The sequence below is a fragment of the Myotis davidii genome, unplaced genomic scaffold (assembly GCF_000327345.1).
Source record: "Myotis davidii unplaced genomic scaffold, ASM32734v1 scaffold6, whole genome shotgun sequence".
Classification (NCBI taxonomy): Eukaryota; Metazoa; Chordata; class Mammalia; order Chiroptera; family Vespertilionidae; genus Myotis; species Myotis davidii.
This window is the reverse complement of record NW_006383011.1, coordinates 18126312-18143383: the sequence shown is the minus strand read 5'-3', so window position 1 is coordinate 18143383 and position 17072 is coordinate 18126312. Positions and strand designations below refer to the sequence as shown.

General features: G+C 40.2%; 1 protein-coding gene across 1 annotated transcript in view; it reads right to left on the bottom strand.

Moving 5' to 3' along the window:
- The window catches only part of THADA (thyroid adenoma associated), a 306833-nt gene that overhangs the window by 56262 nt on the left and 233499 nt on the right, over positions 1 to 17072 (bottom strand). Inside the window, exon 32 of the mRNA XM_006778691.2 lies at positions 14495 to 14589. Coding sequence (XP_006778754.1) covers positions 14495 to 14589 — 95 coding nt within the window. The remainder of the gene's footprint in view (positions 1 to 14494; positions 14590 to 17072) is intronic.

Here is a 17072-nt window from a genome sequence, read left to right as displayed (position 1 = left end):
TCTCACATCGATGTTTCTCTCTGTCTTTCCCTCTCTCCCCCACTCTCTCTAAATATCAATGGGAAAATATCGTCGGGTGAGGATAAAGAAAAAAAAAAGAAGCAACAGGTAATTCTGCTATGTACCCCAGCTGAGAATCACCCTCCCAAGATCCAACTCTCCCAGGGTTTATACAGTTTATGTGTGGGTAGGTAGGGCTGCAGTTCCAAGTAGAGCATAGCTCATTCTAGCCTAGTACCTCACCATAATGAAGAACTGGAGAATTCACCACACCCCATTTTCTCCTACAGGAAAAACACTAAACCGCTGACCAGGTAGTTCAGTTGGTTAGAGCATCATCCCGATATGCCAAGATTGTGGGTTCGATCCCTGGTCAGGGCACATATGCATGATATGTGGGACAACAAATCAATGTTTCTCTCTCTCTTACTCTCTCCGTTCCTCTCTCTCTCTAAAATCAATTTAAAAATAAATAAAATAAAAACACCAAATGAGAGGAAGTCACCAAGAATTCAAAAGAATGAATAGGTGCCCCTGGCAGGCAGGCCTTCAACGTGGCTCTCTATGCACAGGTTCTAGCAGTGAGTCAGAAAGACCAGGCTCTGCTCTCAGGAAGTTCCCATTTAAGTGGGGACCACAGAATACTCTCTCAGTGCCCAGAGTGAGGGGTCTCTAGGCGAAACAGGAGGTTGGAGTCAATACTTTAACTTAAGCAGCTGCAGTGACTAACAAGGACATATTGCTTTCCTGTCTAGCATAGTGGTGTCTCAGCCCAGGAAGTACATTAAATTCATCTGCAAAGCTTAGAAAAACACTTATGTCAGGGGACACTTGACCACATCCCTGGAGTGTGCCTGGTTTTAAAGTGACCCAGGTGATTCTGGTGCGCAACTGGGGTTGATAGCCACTGTTTCACCACCAGGATTTCATAACCCGGAGAAGTGCTGTTTTGTGTCCTGCCCTACCAAGTGCTTCAAAGTCTAGACCAACTACTTATTTCTGTTTTTATGAGTGCCTGTTGTCTGCAGGGCACAAAAAAACCCTCTCTGATGGGGTTCCTCAGTCTGAGGTTTAGCAACCTTCTCCTCTAGAAGAGGATTTTTCTACTTACAATTTCAATTTTGATTGGTTTGGGTTTCTTTCTATCTTTCTTGGGAAGCCAAGTGTTCCAATAAAAGAATCAAGCCCCTCCTTTGATGGTGCCATCTTATTTTTCATAAACTAGATGATTTTTGCAAATTCTTATTAATTGGAGTTTTCCCCAGCCCTCCTTGTTTGGAGAATCTTTAGATTTTCCCATCAGTGCAGTCATTTTAGTCACCCAAGTATGTGTGACTGATTCGGAACATCCAATTTGATTTCATCTCTTAAATTAACATCTTCTTTAGAGCAAGGCTATTTCTAGCCCTTAAACGATTGGCTTACTGGCTGAATTCACTTGGAAGGATACTACCTCCGGCTCTGCCATGTCCTAGTTATTTCAGTGAAGAAGTAATTCCCCAGTTTGGAATTGAAGGACCAATAAAATGTCAAAATAACGTGGCAGATTGGAATAAGCTGCCAACTTTCTATTTGGTAGAGTAGGGATGTTAAAAACCTATCTATATTCATTTCATGAAAGAAGGGCTATCCGTCACACCAAAAAATAATAATCCATAGTGTCATCACAAAGAACAATTCTTTAAAGAAATTTGGCTTTAAGAAAAATTCGCTATCGTGTCATTTTGTTAAAGTTTTATTGGGAAAACCAGGGACCAGCTTTGGAGAAGCTGAGAAAAGCTTCCTGGGATTGATCTGTTTGCATAGCATGCCCACCCACAGCAGAGGTCTCCTAGGAAGAAACCGACTTTGCCGACTGGCTCAGGACAATGTCTGTGCGAAGAAGCACAGTGGCCCAGTCACTTCCCTCTGGTCACCTCAGAGGCGCTGAGTTCTTGGTTCTTTGGTGAGTCGTAGATTTCAGCGTTACATCTATAACCTGAACAGTGAGGCTAAATGAACTGGATTTCAAAACCGCCACACCCTAACCAACCAGAATAGGGCGCTAACATGGACCTGGCTGAAAGGGGATTTCAAAGCTGCATATAAATCCTACAGTATTATTTAGGGAAGTCTGACTCCTCCCCAGGGGGCAGGCCTGAGGGTCATTCATCTTTGATTTTCTAAACTACTCATGTAGGTTTGTTAGAATTTCTTTTCAAAACATCATCATAATCTTAAAAAATACATGTTAATTTAAACAGCTTTGACAAGGGCATTCTGGAAAAAATGTGGATGATATCATTACCACATAATTATGGATACAGCTGAGTTTCACCAGAAGAGCATTTAATTTAGGTTAATTTAACTCTACATAAGTACTCAGCAAAGAGAGAGATTGGAAAATAACAATTAAAAGAGAGAAAGCAGTTTCACCTGGCCTTCTAATCACTGAGCATATTCCCGAAGCATGTGTGTGCTGTCACCTGAGACCAGTGGTTCTCAGCTGTAGGGTGCTCGCTCACCTCCAGGTTTCCTGATTCAGGAGCAGGTCCCAAAACAATCACAGGTCTAACAAAATCCCAGGTGATGCTGATGTTGCTGATGAAGGGACCACACTTTAAGAACCATTACCTCAGAGCATCTGAGATCAGCATGCTTCTCAGTGTAAACATCTTGCCGTGCTGAACGTGTGTAATTCTAGTGTTTAATGGTACCTGTTTGTAGACCATGGCCCCTAATCAAAGACAACCCTTCATCTAGTGCTCAACCAAAGAGCTCCTGAACATTATACGGTCCCTGACCTTCCCTGCTATGTCACGAATGAAGAGAGCCTGATTGTTTTTGTGCTAAATTGGCCAAAATAAAAGGGGCAAGAGGGAAATATGTGTACAGGCCCAAGGTGACAGCACTGTCTTGGCCCCAGCTGAGATGGTTATGAGGGAAGCAAAAGCCGGGTGAACACAACGAAATTGTTCTATTTATAAGCAGCAATCAGTATCCATGAAGGAGGAAGGATCCCCATCAGGACTGAAAAGTCCAACCAAACAGGAAAAAATGGTTTACCGCTATGGTATAAGTCACTTACTGGGGATACTGTGTGAACGGCAATATTGATTGCATCACTGAGGTGGTCACTGGCCACTGAGGTATAGAAGAAGGGTGTTTATTCTGCCTGATGTTGCACATGCTGTTCCCTTTGCCTCAACTCAATGAATGAATGAATAAATGTATGGATTTCTCCTTCATATATTATAAAGGCTCTGAATTCTCTGGTACCACTAGGCCAAGAAAACTTTGCAGCTGTAATTGTTCTGAAGTTTCTTTTATCCCTGCTGCCTCTCTCTCCCAGAATCTCTACTCTTCTTTTAAAAGTAGGGGGTGAGAAAATAATAAGCAGATTTCACTTTTTAATGCCAGCTTGCTCTATTTCAAAGAATTGTAGCTCTGGTCAGAGAGTTCTGTAATCAGATCCAACAACAGTTCTTATCTGAAACGGTTGATAAACTGGTTCTAAAAATAATCACAGATGATAATTTGTACACTGTGAATGTTAATGGCTTGTTATGCAATTTCTCAGTAAAAAAAAAAAATTTTATTTGGGGAGAAAAAGAAACCATAGGAACTACAACAACAACAACAAACAACTGATTTAATAAATCTTGGCTTCTCCTTATCAAAGGGAAATTCCATTCTTCTACTTAATCCTCTGCCCCTCCCAATAAACTGTAATCCTGACGCCAGGGGCCCTTCCAGTTACAAACACGTAGAATGACCTGCTGGAAGGAACTGGATTCCAACTCTGTCTTGAGAAGCACCCTGAACTGGCAGTGGTTGTTTATTTCTTGCCTACTTTTGTCTCTAGGTCTCTGAACCCCTTCATGCCCTGCTTACACAGGTGTGAACCCAAACACACACCCTCTGGAAACATCCCCTTCTTTCCTGGCCCCCTGCATATTCTCAAAGGCATGTGTTTTTAAGCACAAAATTCCTTACCTGCTGCTGAGCAAGGAGGAAGACTACCTTGTCAGCCCATAAAATAAACACAGTTCCTGCAGGGAGCTCACCGGGCACTGTGTGGTCCCAACAGCTTTTACTTCTTGCTTCCACCCACCACCCCATCCTGCCTCTGCCCAGCGCAGGGAGGAAGTCGGGAAACACTTGTAGATAAACACACGACAACCGAAAGACATAATCCTAAAATTACTTCTAAGCATACACAGCTTCTGGTCCTTTGTCAGTGAACTGCTCCTAAGGACAAGATCCGGATATCAGAGATTTCCCCATCGTACCTTAGACATTCCTGTTTAGTTTACCTTTTCCCCGCTAAGGGCCAGGGGCTTCTGGTGCACTCACAGGCAATGACATACAGTCTGAAACCAACTTGAGAGGAGGGAGATGGCTAGGAAGATTCCTTTAAAGAACTGGGGTTCACCTCTGTTATCTCACTATAATAAGAGAGAGCTAGGACTACCTACCTCAGTCCTTTGCCAGCGCTACAGTTTACAGTTCTGGGAGAAACAGACTGAAGAGGTTACTGGCCCCACTGGACTGCAGACCAACACCTGTAGGAACGATGCTGCCAGGTGCAGCTGATATCTGGCAAATCCAACAATCTGGTTGCACTGGGAATGCCTTTTAAGGTGAAGTCTGGCTTCAACATGGAAGCAGGAGTTAGGTCAATTCTGCCAGATGAGCAGTGGAAGACGGTGAACCTGAGAGTAAGTGCACCTGACCACGGGACCAGCAACACTGCCTCCGACTCTGGATGTGATGAATATTCATTTCTTTGCTCTTGCTATCAATTTTACCTCCTACTAGCTGTTTTTTTGTTTTTGTTTTTTCAATGTTGGATTTTTCCTTTCTTAATGGCTTTTCAAGGAGTTTTCATAATGTTTTTCATGTGACCTTCACCCCAATCCTCTGACGGCATTATCTCCTTTTTACAGTGAGGAACCAAGAGGTTTCAAAACAAAGTGATGAACGTAATTTTTGCTTCAGCTCGTGAGGGTTTAATTCCTTTAGGAATTACCCTTCTGCCATAAACAACTAGAAAACTGGACAAAATGTACAAAATTGTTTTTAAACATTAGACATGGGCAGTGCAAGACAGTGATCCCCGACAGAAGGAAACAAACAAGGCAAGCCTTTCAATTGCCCCAGACTACTCCCCACAGTAGAGAAACCTTATAATCTATGGGGCATCAGGGAGAGACCTGAAAGAGTATCGCTTTGTTAATGGAGCTAAATTTGCACTAACTAAAGGCTCCTTTTTAGATTGGATCCATCGTAACAAAGCTTAAAAACAAGTCTTAGAAGATTTCTGATCAGAATATCTGAAGACATAATACTCCTCAAATTAAGTCACAGGTTTAATACAATACCTATCAAAATCCTAGTTGGTGATTCTTTTTAATATATATTTTTATTGATTTCAGAGAGGAATGGAGAGGGAGAGATAGAAACATCAATGATGAGAGAGAATCACTGATCAGCTGCCTCCTGCACGCCCCACATTGGGGATTGAGCCTGCAACCTGGGCATGTTTCCTGACCGGGACTCCTGGTTCATAGGTTGACACTCAACCACTGAGTCCCGCTGGCTGCGCTGGTATTTCTTTTTTTGCAGAAATTGACAAGCTGACCCTAAGATCTGTTTGAAAGTGTAAAGGACCCAGTCATAACAATCTTGAAAAAGAAGAACAAAATTGTAGGACTCACACATCCTGATTTTAAAAGTTACTACAAAGCAATGATAATTAAGACAGTGTGGTCCTGGCATCAGGAAAGATATACAGATCAATGAAATAGATTTGAGAGTTTAGAATTAAATCCATGTATTTATATGGTCAACTGTTTTTTTGAGCAGGGTGCCAAACCAATTCAATTGGGAAAGGATAAGTCTTTTCAAATATGGTGATGGGACAAATGGACAGCCACATGCAAAAGGATGAGAAAGGATCTGTACCTGACACCAATACCAAAGTTAACTCAAAATGAACCAAAACCTAAATATTAAGAGATGTAATTATAAAACTCTTAGGAAGAAAACATGGGTACAAGTCTTTGTGACCTTGAATTAGGCAATGGTTTCTTAGATATAATATCAAAAGCACAAGCAACAACAGAAAAAATAAACTAGACTATATCCAAATTAAAGACTTTTTTACATCAAAGGACATTTTCAAGAAAGTAAAAAGACAACCTACAGAATTGGAGAAAATACTGGCAAACTGTGTATCTGGTAAGGTATTAATATCCAGAATATATAAGGAACTCTTACAACTCAGGAATAAAAAGACAAATAACCCAATTTAAAAATGGGCAAAGGATCTCAATTCATTTCTCTAAAGACATACAAATGACCAATTAGCATCAGAAAAAATACTCAACATTATTAGCCATTAGGGAAATGCAAATCAAAAGCACAGTGAAATACCACTTCACACCCACTAGGATGACTATAATAAAAAAGATGAATAATCATAAGTGATGTTGATGATGTTGGAGAAACTTGGAAACCTCATATGTTGCTGGTGGGAATGTAAAATGGTGCAGTCTGTTTGGAAACAGTTTGGCAACTCCTCAAAAAGTTAAACTTAGAGATGGAATATGGCCCAGCAATTCTACTCCTAGGTAAGTACACAAGAGAACTGAAAATATATGCCCCCCTAAAAAAACGTAAGTATGAATCTTCATAGCAGCATTATTCATAACAGGAAAAAGGGGAAACAACTCCAATGTCTATGAACTGATGAATGGATAAACAAAATGTGGGATATCTATATAGTGGAATATTATTCAGCCATAAAAAAGAATACACTGTTGATTCATTCTACAACATGGATGAACCCTGAAAACATTATGATAAGAGAAGGAATCCAGACACAAAAGACCACATGATGTATGATTCCATTTATATGAAATGTCTAGAATAAGCTTTCAAAAATAACTTGCTTAACTAATTTAATTGACACGGGCAACTAGTTTCAGATGATCTGTGATGAGGGGGGCTGGAATAGGGCAAGACAGGAACATACAGCAAACCTGAAATTACAGATCTGAGACCCCAGTTGCTCATCTGAACAGATTACCTCTGGGGTGGAGATGTGAGTAAGGGGGTTTTGTGACATCATTTTGTTAAGTTCCAGACACTCAGCCCAACTCACACTATTGTGAGGCCCTTAATTTTGGTCATAGAAATGGGAAGTAGACCAGGAGCCAGAAAAGCTTATTTCACTAACCAGCTGTGTGACCTTGGGCAAGTCACTTTATTGCTATAGTTTCCACTCTACCTATTGATTAAGTGGTCTCTGAACTTTAAAATGCTAAGGCTTGTGGGTCTATGTACTCAGCACCAGGCTTGGAATTAATGAGGGATAAACACTACATGACCTAGCAGTCTATTAACACACCCTGTATTATTCTGACATCTGAGAGGCATGCTAGGAACCATCCGCTTATTTTAGGAGCTCACTGTCCCTGGGAAAGACACTTTTGGCAAAAGCAACAGCTCAGATGATAGTCCCAGTGTTTTGGGGAAAAAAACTAATTTATTGACAACAAAGCCTGTTTTTTTTCCCTTGAAATTTCATAGCTGCAGGCCCAGAAATACAAAGTCCCCAGAAGACTCTAAAAATGTGTTCTCAATTCCCTTTTATCTCCCACCCAGAGCTGAGAGAATAGCACCAACTGTGTCATATTAAACACATCTGCATCTAACGCTGATAAAAGTGCATGACCGAGGGAACAGATACGAATTGTTTTCAATTTGTTCAGATGGGATTGGTTAAATTTAACCTAATTAGACCAAATAATCAAAGCAGGTGTTCATAAGCTGCCAATGTTTTCATTCTCTGTAATTGTTTAAACGGCTATATTCCCCAGGAACTTAGGTAAAGGAAGTAATATGTATAAAAATCATTGACCTTATATTTATTCATGTCACACATATATTATTCATGTTCTAGGCCGTACAAATACGAGGCATTGCTGAATACCTCTCACAGGTTTTACCGCTTAACCATCATCAACATCTACACTGGCCTCTGGGAGGGCTTACATGATCTAACCTCCATTGTATACATACGAGCAGTAATAAATGAGAGTCTGTCTTCTAATCTTACACTGATCTACAAAGCACACTGACTAGGCATGTAGACTATTTAGGAATTCTGATTTCACGCGCACAAGATGGTAACTTTTAAGGCAGTTAGAAGGAAAATATTAACAATAAAAAGTTACATTCCAATTAAAACAAAATGTTTATTGCATTTGGCAAAATGATGAGATCTGAACTATAAATCCCAACTAACAAAGTAACCACAAAATGCAGTCACCAGCAGCCTGGTGTTGGGAAGTGTTTCATGCAGTGGCTATAGGTCCACTTTCAAAAGGAAACAGAGCAGGTGCCTGCCCAGGAATGGTCAAGTTTTCTCTTTCTAGTAACTGCTCCAATCCTGAGGACATCTCACATTATTCCAGAGACCCTCAGGATGGGAGAGAGAAATGCAGGCAGAAAAGTCACCGTAAAAGCATGTGTTCTAGAAGAGTGGTCTGCGGACCACTGGTGGTCCATGAGTTCCAAAAGGTTGGCGACCGCTGTTCTAGAAGCACTTGTAAAGGGGATCCCTCTCTGAGGCTTGGGGGTCTTGCAGGAGGGGCAGAAGCCTGAGAAGTTATGTCAACAAAGAGGATTCTAGGGCACCCCTCCTGAGATAGTGAGTGGTTTTGACTCTGGGCTCTGATGGGGTTGTGAGGCCACAGTGTAGGTGACTGGAGAGCTCAGGCTCTGCCATCTTTTTTAATTTGTTACTTGTTTTTATTTTTATTGATTTCAAAGAGGAAGGGGGTAGAGAGAGGGAAACATCAATGATGAGAGAGAATCATTGATCGGCTGCTTCCTGCACACCCCCTACTGGGGATCAAACCCGAAACTGGGGCATGTGCCCTGACGGGGAATCCAACTATGGCCTCCTAGTTCATAGGTCAATGCTCAACCACTGAGCCACACCGATTGGGATCAAGCTCTGTTATCTTACCACACATGTAACATTAGGCAGTTTTCTCTGTGCCTCAGTTTCCTCATGTCTAAAATGAAGGACCATGCCTGGCTGGGTGGCTCAGTTGGTTAGAGCATCATCCAATACACCAAAAGGTTGCAGGTTCCATCCCTGATGGGGAGAAGTATAGGAGGCAACCAACTGATAGTTGGTTTGGCTCTAAAGTCAATAAACATATCCTTGGGTGAGGATTAAAAAAATAAAAAATAAAATAAAATGAAGGACCACTAGTACCTCCTTCATGAACGCATGCAAAATGCTTGCATAGTGCTTGGCATAGAGTTAAGTGCTCAATAAATATTGGTTATTATTATGATCTCTACAAGAAGATGACATATATTTTTAATTTATTGATCTTTAAAAAGAGAGAGGAAGAGAGAGAAAGAAACATTGATTTGTTGTTCCACTTATTCATACATTCATTGGTTGCTTTTTGTATGTGCCCTGACTAGGGATGAACCGCACAACCTTGGTGTATCTGGACAATACTCTAATCAACTGAGCTACCCAGCCAGGGACTATGAGAAAGATGATATTGAAAAGGTTTCCTGAAAATGAGAATATGATGGGCATTCAATAGACATTTCAGAGAAATAGCCTTTTGAGATAACTTATATGATGTGGAACAGGATGGACAAATCCTTCTCCACCTAAACCATTTCTATGAAATTATGTTGATTCTTTACCTCTTTGGGACTAACTAATCCTCTTCAAGATCTGTACTGCAATACATGATACATATATAGTTATAAAAGAAAGAACCAGGTTGCATAAAATTAGTAAAATAGAGACTAGGAAAGCAAAACCCCTCACAAACACACCAGGAGAACTTCAACTGAAAGTTAGAAAGTGCAAATAGGTAAGAGGCTTTTTTAAAAGAAAATGTTCAATTCAATTGATGTGAAAAACACAAATTTAAGGGGTGTGGACATAAAAGAGAAATAGAAAGTCCATCTCTCAGAATAAGAGGATAAATATTTAGTCAAGACTCAGATAGAATTTCAGTAAACAGATATTTCACTGGAAAATGTCCAACCCGAGAGCAAATAATTTGAGATGGGTTTAAACAGAGAATGAAAGCTCTCTATTCCACGTCCCTGCCCGGGCCTGCAACAGCCTCCGAGGCCTGTGGCGGCAAGGCCTTTTCTTCCTCAGCCCCCCAGCTCCGACCGGAGACTATAATTTTCTTTCCAGCAGGAAACTGATATATTCGAATGATGACAGCTGGATTCAGAAGAGGAAAAAGAATACAGGGGACAGAGAGTCCTCGTGGGTTTAAATCACTTTACAACTCAAAACAAACCCCCCAGATTTGGAATTTTTAAAACCTAGTTAATGGCTGAGAAAACCTCAAATGATTGGGAAGTACTAAGATAAAAGTTTGAATTACACAGAACACATCATTATCTTAAGCTTTTCTAATCATCTTCTCTACCTTCCCCTTCACCGTTTTTCTCATTGTTTATGCCCCCGGCCCTTCAATGTGGTTCTAAGATCCGTTAGTGGTAGGAATAGCCTTCCAAGGTCACTTATAAAATAATATTTGAGAGGATCTGTGTTTCCTCCATCCAAAGAAGTTTTCCTGATATTACTTTATTATTGACTACTTTATTTCTTTGGGAATAATTAATCTCCTTCATATTTAGATACATTTACTGTTGAAATACATGTACACACAGAACAGAATTATACCGCGTAAAATTAGTACAATGAGAAATCAGAGGAATGAACCTCCCTGTACACACACCATTGTAAAACAACTACTTTTAGCAATATGTTTCCTTTAACTTTAGTCTGGTCCTCCACTCCTCACCCCCAAACCTCCCAAACTCCCAATACCGATGGCCATAATGCCTACACATATCTCTTTGACATTCTGAGAAGGAATTTTCTGTTACATTCTTTTTTAGTGACAAGAGGAACTGAGCTTCCTAAGGTTGCTAAGAATCCTATGAAGATGCAGGCAGAGAGAGAGAAATGTCACCTCTTCTATGAAGCCCTTACTGTTCTTCCCAGTAGAAACGACCATTCATTCTTTAGTGCCTCAAATGTATTCGGTACACATTTCCTTTCTGTAATCCCTTACTGCAACTACTTATAAGCCCAAGACATATTCATGTGTATCTCCAGATGTAGGTGCTTAATGTGTCTGATGCTAGTTGTCATGTCTTAAAGAAAATAAATGAACAACAAAAAATGATCCTTTTCTAGATCAAAGGGGCAGGAGCAGACAGAATCAACTGGATGCCTGACATTCTCTGCCCGGGATGCTCTGCCTCAGTGTCTTCCTGAGAAAGCAGGCATTTCTTCTTTCCTGAAATGTTTAAGAACAGGAGAAGAGCCCAGCCAATGTGGCTCAGTGGTTGAGCATTGTTCCATGAACCTAGAGGTCGCCCGTTCGATTCCGGTCAGCACAAATGCTTGGTTTCAGGCTCATTCGCAGTAGGGCGCATGCAGGAGGCAGCCAATTGATGTTCTCTCTCATCAATGTTTCTATCTTTCTATCCCTCGCCCTTCCACCCTCTAGAAATCAATAAAAAAGTATTTAAAAAAAAGAATACGAGGAAAACAGTGAATGTGAGGGGTAGAGCACAATTCTGCTAGGCTGCTGGGGATTAGATTAGATGCATGGTCATGATAATGATGAAAATAATATTAATGGTAGCTAATATTAACTGAGCACTTATTCTGATGATGCAAAGCATATTCATTTTTGCAAAAATTCTCACTGAAGGATATCTTTTCCATTGATTTTTAGAGAGAGTGGAAGGGATGAAGGGTGTGGGAGAGAGAGAGGGAGAGGGAGAGAGGGAAACATTGATGTCAGAAAGACACATCAATTGGTTGCCTCCCACACTCGCCCCAGCGGTATCAAGCCTGCAATCCAGGTATGTGCCCTTGACCAGGAATGAAGCCTGTAACACTTTGGTGTGTGGGCCAATGCTTTAACCATTGAGCAACACCAGCCAGGGCTGCAAAGCACATTCTTTGGCTTACAAGGTAAACTATAATGCTATGACATTATTCTGAAATCATGTTGAAATCTATACATCTAAGTAAGTGATCACTTTGGTTGGTAATATACTTAACTATTGTTCAAATGGCCTTTGAAAAGAATTTATGAAACACACGAGAATAGTTTTCATTATTTTAAGCTCACAAGTTTATTTTTACCTAAACAGTGCTATCCCTCTTAATCACCATTGTATTTGACATTTGGTTAGTTCTAAAAATCTAATTCATCCTCAAAGGAGGACAATTTGTTCTACTGTTTTGTGGATGTATTATATGAATACATGCATTCATAGAGATAGACATAGATACATACACATACATCCTGTGGTTTATGAGGGTAATTCCCAAAGGACCAGACAAAAGCAGTACTTGTCCAACAGGAATATAATATGAGGCATATATGTAATTTTGATTTTTCTAGTAGCCACATTTTTAAAAGCAAAAAGAAACAAGTGAAATTAATTTTAATAATACATTTGATTTAATCCAATATATAAAAAAATAACATTCTGACTCATAATCAGTGAAAAACCAATAAGAAATTTAACACTTTTTTTTTTTTACCAGGTCTTTGAAATTTGGTGTTTAATTTTATTCTTATAGAACATCTCAATTTGGATCAGCCACATCCCAAATGCTCAGGAGCCACATGTGGCCAGTGTCTGCCATATTGGACAGTGCAGGATCAAGTATTTAGAGCTATGGTGTCATACTAGGATAAGAATTTGAAGGAAAAGAAGATTCAAAATGGCCAAAGTCATCTTTATGGAGGAGCTAAAGGACAGGCACTTACAGAAGAGAGGGGGTATTTTACAACATTCAAGGGTTAATCCTTCTAGACAAGAAATAATGGTACTACGTCAAGAAAAACTTATTTCAAATAAACTAATAACTACAGTCAACCATACAACTCTGATAGGATCCCATTGATTGGACTTAGGAATAATAAGCAACTCTTTCATGGCCAAGGCCCTTTAGACACTAAGCAGAGAAGTATTATAAAGCTACACGGAATCTGGAATTGAAATACAAAAACGTTGGAAACCCAAAACAACTTACATCTGGTAACATCTGGTTTATAATCTCAGGACCCCAGTTAGCTCAAGAGTAAAATAAAGCGGACACAACCCTGAGGTGTCTTATAGCTAGGGTGACCTATAATTTATTGCGCAAACCTGCACACTTTCAAGAGTAAAAGGGGGCACTATTAATAATTATGCTGGGACGAGAGGCATAAAGGAGGACTGTTTTACAGCCATAAAACTATATGATCCTATTCTACCAAACGGACACAACAGCTACCCCTGTGCAGGGATGTGGAGCTGATGAAAGTCCAGGCATGTTCTTATTACCTCTGCATGGCCAGGGGGGCTTTGTGGGCTAATATGCATTGATCCGGGTGAGGCGGTTTCGCACCTCCCCCTCAAAGCATTTTTACTTGGTTTGAATTTGGGAGCAGGGTTCCATCTGGACAGAGCTGGACTCTGACAGCCTGAATATATTTACTGAAGACAACAAATCATTGACAGACTAAATTTAACAGAGGAAAGGCCTGGCCTGCTTGTACTCAGAGTCTGACTCTGTAATTGTAGCCTCCTTCAGACAGGCCTAATCAATTAGAAGAGGCTGATTTTAACCAGTTGCAGGCTCATTACCCTGCATTCCAGTTTGTGTTGACGAAAATCAGTTTCAGTCTGTGGCCTGGAACTCATGTACAGCACTTCCTGCGGCCTCTTACATAAACATTTCAAAAAAATTTTTATTTGGAGTTGCCCTTCTCCCTTTTAAGAAAACCACTTTGTGAATCATGATTAAAATAGAACAATTGTATGTGGATCTGGGACCCATACCAGGAAACATATAGGACCCAGGAACACGTATAAAGTCAGAGCTTGAGGTAGCGAGGGGTGGATTTGAGACAGTCTCAAATATCCAGGCTCCAACATTAAATGAGTCCAGCTCAGTTATCTCCACAAATGGAACAGAAAGAACTCTTATTGAAAATGATGACCTTTCATCATGGGGGAAGGGTACCTGAGAACTCTCCACTATTTTTTCAACTTATTTGTGAGCCTTAAATTATTTTAAAATAAAAGGTTTAAAAAGGGAAAAGAAAAAAAAATGATGACCTTTCAAAGGAAATGCATGAAATAAGAAAAAGCCAAGGTCTTAGAAACACAGAGGGTATCTGAGTAGATTCCACACTCTTCCCTGAAAGACCAAATAGAAAGTAAACAGCAAACTTCCAACTAAACAAGGACACGTTTCCTTGAGAAGCTTCTATGAGGGAACCATATGACACTATGTTTAATTTCGATGTGTGGTTTAGTCTTAACAAAAGTAGAAGGTGGGGGAATGTGTGGAAGAGTCACTCAAAACCCCACCTACATTTCAAAGACCTGTAACCATTCCAAAATATGATATAACTATGAATCATACCTGGCTGGTTGCCTTTTGTGGCTTTGTCAAGGCAGCGAGTCAACAGGAAGAGGATATCAATATACACAGCTCTGGTCACCAAACATGGATTTTGCCTAGAAAGGTAAAGAATAGAAAATAAATTGATATTTTCTCTCCTTGAGGCCTAGGTCACAGAAAAGAGAAAAAATGGTATTTTTCTACCAGGCATGTCATGAGGCTTAGGGAGTTACAGCAAATGTTAGAGAAGAACAGATAATCACCAATGGTGAGAACACATCCGTAAGTCAAGTGGGAAAAAGAAATCCTAAAGCATGGGTGGAGGTCGGGCCTAGGCGTATATAAAACAGGTAACACTTTAGGCTCTGGCTACAAGTAAAATAAACCAAAAACAAACAAAAACCAACGCTGTCTCTCAGTTATTTGAACACAAGATGTGGTGGTGGGGAGGACCATATTCTATTATTTTCTTCTTAATGAACAAATCTAGGGGGAAAACCATTGGTTACGAAGACCACTGGTGTAGCATTTTGGAGAAGAAAAACTGCACTCACATATGACAAACCATATCTACGGACTTAAAGTAACCAGCTGAAAAACAAACACATGAAAGCATTAACAAACACCGGAGCAGACATTCCTAATACATGGAATATTTTCTTCTCTCAATAAATGGAGCAGTTCATTGTACAATATGACCCACAGGCTGGAACAAGTGAGTGGACTCGGATGTAGGGATCTAGATACAAAAGGAAGAATGGAGTCTTTCTTTTGAGAACGACACTGCCCTGGCCAGGTAGCTCAGTTGGTTAGAGCATTGTCCCGGTTGTGGGTTCGATCCCTGGTCAGGGCACATACAAGAATCAATCAATGAATGCATAAATAAATGGAACAACAAATCAATGTTTCTCTGTAAAAATAATCAACCAATTAAAAAAAAAAAAAGATCGGCACTGAAGGTCCTTGGCTCTGAGCCTCAGTTCATCCTGACCAGGAAAAGGGCCCAAACCTCCTCAGTGTACTAATAATTCCGCACAAGTAGTAAAATCAGTAGGGACAGATCTGGGTGTGAGTCCTGGCTTTGCCATTTATCTCTGTGACCTGAATCAGACTCCTGACCTGTACGATGGGAAACCTAGTCACCTCTGTGAGTTTCTGTATTTGGTGTGGCAGAGCAAACTGGAATGCCCACCTTGGTATCCATGGCAGATGCCCCCTAAGCGTTCATTTCCTGCCCTTCTCTGCTTCTAACATGAGATTGGGGAGTGGCACAAGTGTTCTGCCTAGTGGATTTCCATTTACGGATCCCTAAACCTTTCTTCTCATTTCCTGTAAGTTTACCATTTCCCCGAAGTTTATTCCCACTCTGACCTGAACTGCCCATATCCTAGGGCTGCCATATGTTCTAGCATGAAAAGCAATCAGATACTTTTGATTTAAAACAAAACGGTCTTGTTTCAGTTTCTCTGTTGCTGACCTGCCTCGTTTCTGTCTCACTGACTTGCTTCACCAACATTATCTGCTCGCTCCCTGGCTCCTACCCTGCCATCACTCCTAGTTTATATGTATACTTCATGTTTGGCCTAATTTCATACCTGCATCTCGTTATTTTTTAAAAATTAGTATTAAAAAATAGGTAACACCACATGCGCATGGTATAAAAATAATTCAAACAGTACAAAAGGACGTAGTGTGAAAATTAAGTTCCTTTTCCATGCCCCCACCCTCTACCCATAATCTGTTCCCTAAGGCACCCATTATTACTACTTAGTATATCCTTCCAGGAACATTCTGTTCATTTACAAGCATCTATCTAGAGCTACCCACTTGTTTATTTTTACATAAATAGTGGTTTACTATGTATAGTAAGCCCTAACTTAACACTGTCAATAGGTTCTGTGACTTCAAGTGAAAGGACGTTTAACAAAACCAATCTGACCACAGCCTAATTGATATAAACAAGAGTTAAGTTCCTAGAACATCTCGTCAACGTTATAACATGATGACATTAAGGAAATGATGGTATTTGAGGACCTGCTGTACTAACTTCTGAGCTTACTTTCTTTCACTAATATATTGTGGATAACATTCTATTAAAAACATAGAGATCTGCCTCATTTAAAAAAAAAAATGGCTGTAAACAGCTCCATTTCATGGATGTGCCAATCCCCCATTGAAACAATTCAGACTGTGTAAGATACTGTGCTGAAAACAGTGCTGCAATAAATGTACATGTTTTGTGCGTATAAGAGGAGAAACTCCTAGAGACTGAATTGCGGGATCAAAATATTTTCACATTTAAAAATTTTTGATTGATTTTGACAAGGTGCTCTCCAAAGAAACTGTACCAATTTACACTTTCACCAACAGTGTGTAAGAATTCTAGTTGCCCCACAACCTGCCAACATGGTGCATTATTAAACTCTGACTTTTGCCAAGATGATAAGAGAAAAATAATATCACATTGTTTTAAATTGCAATTACTTTATTATTAGAGACCTAGTGCACGAAATTCGTGCACAAATAGAGTCCCTAGGCCTAACCGGCAATCAGGACCGATCAGGTTCCCCTCCTCCTGGCCTCCCTGCTTCCTCTTTCC